General features: G+C 36.5%; 1 protein-coding gene across 1 annotated transcript; it reads right to left on the reverse strand.

The window, feature by feature from the left end:
- Positions 1-1,001: 1,001 nt before the first annotated feature.
- On the reverse strand, positions 1,002-10,601 carry cenpx (centromere protein X). Its single transcript, XM_084418260.1, has 5 exons — positions 10,447-10,601; positions 10,247-10,298; positions 6,791-6,844; positions 6,618-6,706; positions 1,002-1,160 (listed from the first exon to the last, which is right to left on the reverse strand). Exons 1-5 carry the CDS (start codon positions 10,480-10,482, stop codon positions 1,146-1,148), a joined length of 246 nt encoding a protein of 81 aa, XP_084274386.1. The 5' UTR covers positions 10,483-10,601; the 3' UTR covers positions 1,002-1,145.
- Positions 10,602-11,325: the final 724 nt, after the last annotated feature.

Here is an 11,325-nt window from a genome sequence, read left to right on the forward strand (position 1 = left end):
AAGTTAAATTGATACACATTTTTTGGCTTTAATATTTGTATTGTGTCGTAACCGTTTTATAAAAGCAATAAGATCCTCGAGCCTAGTGCTGTATTCATGATAACAGTGTTACTTGTATAGCCGAACATAACTAGAAAAAAAGTATATTCACTACAGAAATTAATTGTCCACACCTGTAAACCACAATTATAAAATATCCCAGTATTTTCAGGCTTTCCATTAACGTACAAACCCCAGTTTAAGCAAATAGGCTTGTATCCAACATAAAAGCAGTATTTTTCTTGCTGTTGCCCTTAACTACAGGATCTAACCAAATCCAACATGTTGATCTTTCCTTGTGCTCTGCTTACCCAACAACAAACCCATGCAAAGCAAACCCCTTAACCAACATCATTCACTACTGGAAACTCTCTGGCGGCAGGTTAGCGCAATTATCAGAGCAAAATGATGAAAGACCGGGAGCCCCCTTGAGCAACCCGACGTCTTGTTTATTTACCCTCAAAATTACACCCCTCTCTCTTCCTGTGTCATGTTCCTCGGTCCCAATTTGTTTTGTTATGCTTCCACTAAAACTGAACAACTATGCGTGTGGTCGCCATAATTTTAACAGGCTGACACTCTCTCTCCACACACACACACACACATTCCGCCCTGTTGCCCTCTCACCCCCGTGACACCTTTAACCGCAGCACTTTGCAGGACAGCGAGGGGAAGAAGGGGAACTTCAAAGTGGCCGGAGGGGGTGCTTCTTTTTCCTGCCACTTGTCATCATCTAAGGGTCTTTGCAGCCTCCCTTATTACTTTAATCAATTCCAACTGCTTGGAGAGGCTTTGATGGGGGCCGGAGCAGAGCATGCTGGGAGCACCTGCCGCTGAGCAGAGCACAGGTGGCCCACAGAGACTCCAGACCATAATAAAAGCGCTGTTACCCAGTGATTTATGCCCATAAATAAACCACTAAACAATACCAACGTTTAACAGATTGAGCACAGGATCACCAGTAAAATTATAATTTTATTAGTCATACATTTAATACATGCACACAGTCAAAATAAAGTTTGCTACATTTTGTAAATATGCAAAAGTGAAGTCCAGGATGTTGGCGTTTCAGCAGAACTAGGTTGCGTCGCCATCTGCTGGTATCTCTAGAAGTCAAGAAGCTGCAAAGGGAAAGGAGACATTGTAAGAAATTATGATGGTTTTGCTAGTATGCAACACACAAAACGATGCAGTCTGACAGATCGAGAGTCTTTTAAGGTTCAGTAAAAGCACAGAAACACGGCTAACTGTACAGAACTGTAACGGTTTTCAAAATCCAAAATGAAGAAAGTCAGCTTTTAGAAAAACAACTCTTTTGTGATCTTTTTTTTTTTTTTTGAGTCCATTGTTTGTTCAATAATTCAATATTAATAATTATAATAATAATAATAATAATAATATACAGCACCAGTTCTGGAAACATAAAAAAAAAAAAAAGTTTTTGAAAGAACACTTTTTTTAATCAAAACTCCAGTGAAAAAGTAATAATGAAATATTACAATTTAAAAAAAAAAAAGAAAAAAAAAAAGTGAATATGTTAAAAATGTAATTTATTCCTGTGATCAAAGCTGAATTTTCAGCATCATTACTCCAGGCTTCAGTGTCACATGATCCTTGAGAAATCATTGTTATATTATGATCAAGAAACATTTATCATTATTATCAGTTGAAATATGTTTTTTATAGCTTAACAATTATGTAGCAACAATGATACCATTCAAACATTTGTGGCAAGATTTAAAAAAAAAGAGAATTTAATACTTTTATTCTTCAAGGATGCATTACATTGATCAAAAGTGACAGTGAGGCCATTTATAAAGTTACAAAATATTTCTATTTAATAAATGCTTTAATAAATGTAATAAAAAAAATATATATGCTGTTCATTGAACTTTCTATTAAAAAAATCCTGATAAAAGTATCACAATTTCCACCAAAATATGAAGCAGCACAACTGTTTTCAACATTGATGATACTCATAAATGTTTCTTGAGCATCAAATCATCATATTAGAGTGATTTCTGAAGGATCATGTGACACTGAAGACTGGAGTAATGATGCTGAAAATTCAGCTTTGATCACAGGAATAAATTACACTTCACAATATATCCAAATAGAAAACAGTTATTTTAACAGATAATAATATTTCGCAATATTACGGTTTTAAATCTTAATGCATTTCTTTTAATCAAATAAATGTAGGCTTGATGAGCAGAAGAGACTCTTTCAAAAACATAAAAAAAAAGTGTTAATGTTTCCAAAAATTTGAATATACAGTTGTGGTCAGAATTAATGGCACCCCTGTTAAATATGATAAAAATGGCTGTACAAAAATAAATCTGCATTGTTTATCCATTTGATCTTTCATTCAAAAAAATGTGCAAAAATCTAACCTTTCATTGAAGTAAAATAATTGAAAGTGCTGGGGAAATCACATTATGAAATAAATATTTTTCTCCAAAACACGTTGGCCACAAATATTGGCACCCCTTTTATTTTTTATCATATTTACCAGGGCTGCCATTAATTCTGACCACAACTGTCTAGTGTAAACACTGCTTATGAATATATAGTCAAGTTTAGCTAATGCTGAAATATGTACTGATGAACCACATTAATCCTTAACAACAAAGGGCCAGATAACATGATCATAGTTTACTGTTATTTGTCTTTTTGGACAAGCTTTTTGTTTCATGTTATTGAATTTTTATGGAATCTGATGGTAGCACAGTTGTGGAGTTGTACTAGGTTTGTACTTGTACAGTTGTTATTTTATTTTAATGTTTATTTTTATTACTGTGCAGCACTTTGTGACCCTTCCTTGTCTGTGAAAGGTGCTATGCATATAAACTTTACTTACTTATAACAGTCAAACTTACAACAAAAATATTAAAGGGGTCATATGATGCTATTTTAAAAGTTCATTATTTTCTTTACTTGGTGTAACAGAATAGGTTAACATGTTTTAATGTTAAAAAACAGATTTTCACATTTTTGCAGCACCTCTATTCCCAGTCTGTCTGAAACGAGCTGATTTCTACATAGGCCCTCGTTCCTTCAGAAAAGCTCAGAGTGCTCTGATTGGCCAGCTGACCCAGTGCGCTGTGATTGGCCAAACACCTCAAGTGTGTGTTGCAAATGTAACTTGCAAATGCAAAGCTTCAGCTTCCAAGGTTTCTAAAGCATTTGTAAAGATAATAATTATAGATAATAATAACGTTTTACCATATCAGTTCGGACTCGAGTCAGATCCTGAAAATACAGATGATCACGCAGATCGATCGGATTAAACAGAACATTTCACATTCACAAGTAGTCTTTGTGTATAACTGGTGTTGTACTCTCTCAGGTTCAGAAACCTGTCCTCTGTAAAAAGTGCTGCTCAGGAAAGGTTTATAAATACATTTTAACCATCGATTCCTAATATCCTTTTGCATCCAAACATCGATACATGGCGACAACACTTCAATTCACTGAAGCCTTGCCTTCAGTCTTAGCGTATGCCTTTGGATGGCATTATGTTAATATTTCACATTGGTGGTCTGGATCAGTGTTCTTGGTTAAAATACAGTCAAACCAAAAATTGTTCAGACACCAGATATAATTTTTGATATTTTTTTACTAGTGGGTGCAGGACACTATAGTTAAAGGGGTGGTTGATTATGATTTCACTTTTCTAAAATTAGTTAGTGTGTAATGTTGCTGTTTGAGCGTAAACAACATCTGCAAAGTTACAACGCTCAAAGTTCAAAGCAAAGGGAGATATTTGCTTTTACAGAAATAGTTTAAGGACTACAATATACGGCTGGTAGAGACTACACGAGCTTCCTCCCGGGTTAGTGACATCACAAACCCCTATCATTTACATAAACCCCGCCCCCAGGAAGGTGATTTATAGATAATCATGACAAGCTACATAATTTCATCAACTAAACATTCAGAAATGTCCTGTTGCTTTTACATGTTGTCACTTCTTGAGTCTCTCCATCATTGTCTGACTCTGGTTTGAGCATAAAAGGCAAAAAGTTTTTTTTACATTTTTAGCGCATGTCTGTGTGAGTGCAAGCTGTTGAAGCTCCGCCCCTTGTGCCGGGAGCAGCAGCTCATTTGCATTTAAAGGGACAGACACAAAAACTGTGCTTTTTGCTCACCCTCAAAAAGTAGGGCTGGGCGATTTAAATCATGAGATTGTTATGCGCATCTCGTCAGTAAAGCCGGTTCCTTGATTAGTAGTAAATCGCCATCACCTGCTTTCAGATGGAGCGGCATTTACTACAAAGAGCCGTAGTTAACTGACAAGCTGAGCCATATCGCATTAAAATCGCGGACGTATCGCCAGTAGGGATGGCTCGATACCACAATTTTGGTTTCGGTACGATACCAGAACCTAATATCTCAGTATCGATACTAAATCGATACCACAGGTGACAAATAACCAGCCTCAAAATTTAAGTGAATTGAAACAATTTTATTAAAAAACACTGCTTGAAACTCTGCTGCACCGAATGTGCAAACAAAAAGTTATCAAAATGTTTTAAAAAAATTAAAATAAATAAAAAACAGTCAGGGAACTTACAGTAGGTTAAATTTTGATTTTGAAAAAAAAAGAAAAGAAAAAAGACACCTGAAATGATACAATTAAAATAGGTTAATATCTATAATAATTGATTAATATAGAATAATAATAGAATAATGAAATGACATGTAAACCATTAGCTGTCATGCATCAACAGAGAATTATCAACATTTATAGCATTTATTCATCTTGGTTTGATTACTGTTTGGTTTGGGTTCATATTAGTTTAATGCATTGCATAAAGTAATGTTAACATGCTAAACATGTATTAGTATATTTAAATAATAATTACTGATTGATCTAGATTAATAAATGCTATAATACTGTTAGGTCAGGTTAATGAATGTTGACAAATGTAGCTTAAATGTAAAGTGTTACTCTAACATTCATATTATATCCATATTACTACTATTACTCTCTCTCTCTCGGCTGATTCCTCAGTCGGTCGCCACAGCAGCAGTGATATGCCATTCATTTCACTATCACTAATACTAAAATTAATATCACTAATCTCTATTCATTCAAATTCAATTAATATATGATTGTTTGAAAGTGCAAAAATTATGAGAACTTAAACATTGGTTCTAGCGTGTCATGCAAGCACATTTGAGCTTTCGTGTTTACCATGTCATATTTAATTGATAAGCTCTTATGTATGTGCGCTGTGAATAAAAGTCTAAATTAAATCAGTTGAATGATGGACTCACCTGTCGATCTCTGAACTCTTTGAACAAGTCAGGATGATCAAGTGACAAGTGCTTAACGTTAGCCAGATTTGATGTGTTGCCTCCCGTGGCTAATTTAAAGCAGCGTTTGTACAGTGGTGCATTGAGGTCTGTTGCTTTACCTTCCTCGTTACTTTTGTAGGCAAAGTAATGCCATATTTTTTACTCCTATTGCTCTCTTTATTTATTAATTTCGGGCGTGTAGAATGAGCTTCATCGGTTTGATCCATCGTGTTCCTCCGTTGTCACCGTTTGCCGGTTTTGCGTGACCCGCGTCAGTTTGGGTAGCGCACTGCCGCCTAGCGGTGAACTTCGAAACAGCAGCGCATCAAATACCGAATTGAGCAAAATTATGATATTGTACCGTTTGAAATATAATACATACCGGTATTTTAACAGTATCGGTATACCGCGCATCCCTAATCGCCAGTGATAATTAATGCGATATGGCTCAGCTTGTCAGTTAACTACGGCTCTTTGTAGTAAATGCCGCTTCATCTGAAAGCAGCTGATGGCGATTTACTACTAATCAAGGAACCGGCTTTACTGACGAGATGCGCATAACAATCTCACGATTTAAATCGCCCAGCCCTATCAAAAAGTGACAACTTTAACATGCTATAAAAAAAATATATGTAGGGTATTTTGAGCTAAAACTTCACACACATACACTGGGGACATTAAAGACTTATTTTACATCTTGTGAAAAGGGCATTATACCACCCCTTTAATTTATGTAGGTGAGGAGAGCAAAATAAAGTAACTTAAGTAACATTAACATTCTTCATACAGTGCCAACCAATAACATTTATAAAAATTTGGGACAAAAATGACTCAGACACTTTGACTTGACCATGTTTTGCTGAAGGGTTTTTTCTTTAATTGCTAATGCAACCTTTTTACACAAAGACTGAACACAATTAAGCATCGCTTGGTAACTGGTTGATCTAAACTGGTATTATCTAATTGTGTAGTTAAATTTAACAGCTGACAGATATTCAACATAATTCATCTGTGAGACAGTCTAACAGAAGGACAGAAATATCAACTGATCTGATAACTCTGAGTTCTAGTCATATTTTATTACCATTTTCTAAACTATAGCGAATAAACTGTGATAATGTGAGAAATGTTGAAGGTGTCTGAATAAAGTTTGGTTTGACTAAATCAGGTACAAACCGATACATTACACACACTTAAACAAAACATGAAAAAGCATCATATTAAAAATAACAATAGACATCTCGAACACAAGCAAAAAAACAGACAAAACTCACCAATTGTGGCAGAATCTTCTCAAAGTGCTCAATATCGACGGTGTCACAGTCTTCACTGCTGGCCTGTTTAACAGCTCTGCGCGTCGCCTCTGTGGCAGACAGACCATCCTCACATCAATACTGAGAGAAACTGCACTACTGTATCAGACCGTGACAGGTAAAGTCTGTCTTACCTTCAACAAACACTTTCAGCATCTCCGTCATGAGGACGACAGCATCACTGCTGACTGCAGAAGAAAAACTTCATGACTGAACGCTGATATGAGTAACTGTAATGTGCCTTTATCCGACGACTCCTCACATGTGCAAAGCTACAATACTGCACCAAAAACTAGTTCAGGAGAAGTGAACTGGAACGAGAACCGGCTGCAAGTGATCATGTTGCGTTTGGTGTTCAAATGTGAGGGGAGATTTCACAAATACATCAGACCGAAACGACCAGAGAGGGAAAACTGTACTCAGAACACTTGAACTGAGAATTGAGAGTCCGTTTATATAAAAGCCTGATTCCAACACAGAATTAAAAAATAATAATAAAAAAGCAAATTGCGAATTTATATCTCAAAATCCTAAGAAAAAAGGTCAGAATTGCAAGTTATAACTCTCAATTCGGTCTTGCAGAGAAGTTTTTTTTTTTTTTTATATGATGTGAGAGAATCAATTAGCTACACATTTTGTTCTAAATTGAAAAGTTTTTTACCTCAAAACAAAATTTGCCACTTCTTTATTTCGCGATTAATGCATCTGAGATGATTTGACAGATGCCAGATCTTCGAATCGTGATCACTGATCTATGGATAATGTGCTTCTTCGAAAGGATTTGCTTAAAATATCTGGATTAAGTTGACTAAGATTACTGCGCGATCTTGTGTTCATTGGAAAGGCCAGATATATCGATACTCGAAACCATGATCAGCGATTGGCTGGACTCTTTCATTGTCAATACAAGATCTTCACCAAAAGCTCATGCACCTCTTGATGGAAATAAATGTTGTGATTTTACATTTACATTTAGCAGACGCCTTTATCCAAAGCGACTTAAAAATGAGGAATACAGCAAACGAGTCAAGTACAAAGTTTCAGACATGGCTAAGAGTAGCATACGCCAGACAAGCGAGGGATTTTAGTTAAGAGGTGCATCAATTTTTGGTCAACATCTTGTATTGACAATGCAAGAGTCAAGAATGTCTGTACCTTTATAATGAAACAGCCAAGCGACCAAAACAACTCAAAAGTTATAATAGATAAATGAAATGCACTGTTAGGTACATGATTCCCAATTATTTCACGATTTCTAGTATTTCTACAGGCTTTACATTTTTAATTCAATGTTGTATTTAGCAATTCATTTAATTTTTACACGTGAAGCAACATTATAGGCTAATATTATTTGCAAATGTATTTTTTTAAATGATATATTATTGTTCCTGGTTCAAAAGTGTACTCTTGTAAGAAAGTAGCAGTGGCTGGGACAGCATCACCACATTTGAATCTTAAATGTTTCCAAACCCTTTGGTCGAAACCTCGTGACTTTGAGTGTGTGAGTGTATAAATAACAAATCGAGGGAAATGAAACTAGACAGATGTCTAAAAAAAAAAAAAAAACTTGAAAACTTGTGATTTACAATGAAGTAATCAAGAAAACAGAGTTTGCTTCTACCTAGTAACAGAAGGGTTTGCACATGAAGAACCAATCAAATTGTAGGGAAATTATTAGGGATGCACGATATATCTGCCACCATATCGGTATTGGCCGATATATGTTCATTTTTACTGTTATCGTTATCGACCTGATAAGAAAATTTGGCCGATATATTAAAGCCGATAAATAATGTATTAATTCCTTCAGCTGAGACTCTTCAGATGCGCACTGTTCAACATGATGGATTTGAATTGCTTGAAATATGATTGGAATCTCTTCAAAAAAGGAAAATACGGTTCAGTGCAACATGTGCAACAAGTCTGTCATATCGGCTACATAAAATTATAATGAGATTTTCTCATTATAATTGTGTGCTTGGGACGTGATTTTAATGGTGACTTTTGTTTTTGTAATCAGGCTCTCAAAAATGATATAAAAATTTGGGTTTATATTTATCTGCCAATATATCGGTTATCGGCTTTCAAATATGAAGAATTATCGGTATCGGCCAAAATTTTCATATCGGTGCATCCCTAGAAATTATTTAATGGATCATGTCATTTTCGCCATGCTCCTATTCAATAAAAACTGTTGTATTCTTTTTTCTGGTGGGATTCTCTCTGTTCCTCCGGCCGTGATTAAAGCATATTTGAAGGCTTGTCTGAAGTATGTTTAGTTATTGCTGCGCAGCAAGTTAGGGTTAGGGGACTCAGCCGACGTCGATGAGGAGACGCGCTAGAGTATAAATATTATTGAACGGGGACGTCGATTGTAGATGAGACCCAGATAGACTTAAAGCGGGGCTCAGTAACTTCGGGATTTCTTCGCTGTATTCTCGCTTTTTGCTCGCAGGTTTCTCTCTAGAGCTCCCCCCACAGCTTCGGAATAGATATTTGACAACACTGTTGTAAAAACTCGTTGGTGATTCTCGGACACCAGAGGCTAGTAGATCAACGACATCAAAGCAGATGGGACATTCTTTAAAACGTCTTCTTCATTCGGGTTCAAACAGCGTGAGGCAGCGCAATAATGACAGCATTTTAGCAGATTTCTTTTGGCCGTAAAGCAATTGTTTACATCGCGAGACTTGATATCACGCGAGACTTCCTGATGCGGCGGCCGGCGGCCCGCCACCTCAAAGTTGCAAGTGCGAATTTTCCGCTCATGGGCACCAGGGGGGTGCGAAACGACCACCATTCAACCCGAAATAAGTAATATAACCATTCCAATAACTCCGAAGCTGTTCAGTTAAGGTAAAAAAGTTACTTAGTTCACCTTTAAGTCAGGTGCGAAAGAAGAAGAAGAAAAAATCTACCACAAAGCACTTTGAGTTTACGGACCTGTTGCTATGAAAGCAAATCCGGGATGAGCTTCGAACAACCAAACAATCCGGGATCATGTCAAATCATCAACAGTAAAATCCAGAAACCCAAGTACGAAGAGCACACGTACGTCTGCAAGATGTCTGTTAAAGATCACTTCATTTGGAAAGCATCAGCGTCTTTAAGATGTCAGTTTTACATACATTCTGAATCATAATCATCTTAAAGACATTTTCTAAACGTCTATTTGACATCTGACAGGAAACGTCCTAGAGACAGATGAGGGAAAAAAAAAACGTCTAAAAAAAAACGTCTTCGCGATGTAAACACACATCAAATATACGTCTCAGATGTATGTGTGCTATCAGATGTTTAGCTGGGAATACTAAAGGTTTGGTTTTCGTTTCATTTTCGTATTATGTATAAGTAGCACTCCCGGCCACAAAGAAAAATGAAGAACAAAATTATGATGCGTTTTGACATTATGACAGGTGGCCTAATCAAAAGACGACGAGAAAGAAAGAAATTATTTATTTATTTATTTAAAAAATTTTGCCACGCAGGAACGATTTAAATGCATAATAGTTTCCATAACCAACAGCTTCTCTCACTTTACCACATTGCCAGGTGAAGGTGAACCCTGCGTGTGTCTGACTGTTTCTCACCTTTGGTTTTGTCCTCCTTAAAAGAGCGTGTCAACAGTTTGGCAACAGTCTCCTAAAAACAGAGGGAGACATAGAAATCAATGCAACGCCGTGGCATCGTGAAAAACGCTCATGACCTGAATGTGTTCGACTTGCTATGGCATTATGAGATGCATGTTAAAGACCCGAAGACGTAAATAGTTAAACGTGTTGAAATATACCTTTTTAAACGCGATTTCATTTCCCGCGTTTGCCATTCTTTCCCGCTGTCGTCATAAAGGCTCGAGAAATGTCACTGGTGAATCGACTTCTTCCTCGTTTGCTGGATGGTGTATTGGATATGAGGCTGTTGCCCTCTAGCGCACGAACACAGGACGAAATCACACGTGGCCTTCAAACGTTTATGGATATACACATTTTTGATGGGGAAAATGATAATTACCAGACATCTTGTACATCTATTTTAGAGCTCCTTGGTTGAAATATCAGCTTACTTAAAATCAAATGCCATCCAACTTTGCTGCTGCATTTGTAAGCCTAATGAATCTTGACATTGTCATCCTGGGAATGGCCATGATTTGTTTAAGAAATGAAAAGCTACACACTCCATCAATTAGGGTTTGAAGAACTGTTGTCAACAAACAGTTTTTCACCCGTTTTTTATTTGTTTTACTTGTGTGGTTCAAAATTGACACAGGCTATGGAAATGCTTTGTTTGTGTTTTGACAGGAATGTCATTGAGTGTTTAAGATGGAGCAGATTTTTCTCATTCAAAATGCATGTCTTATTCAACAGAGGTAAAAAAAATAAAATAATTTGTTGCATTATAAAATGGTCAGAATTGTACTGCTGCTAATAGAGTATTAGGTCCTGAGAAACCCATTGTGTTTGAAGCTATCGATTTGCTTCTTCTTCCTTATTTTTCTTCTTCCTTCCTTCTTTCTTATGGGTGTCAGAGACCATAATCGTAGAGACCCTAAAATTGGCAGGATCATGGTTTTGCACCAACTGTACACAGTTACTCAGTGCGTTCACCCATCCGACACTAGGTGGCGCTATACTATGACAATTCGCATTTGATTCCTAACTCAGTAACCCTA

Source organism: Rutilus rutilus (assembly GCF_951802725.1).
Source record: "Rutilus rutilus genome assembly, chromosome: 1".
NCBI lineage: Eukaryota > Metazoa > Chordata > Actinopteri > Cypriniformes > Leuciscidae > Rutilus > Rutilus rutilus.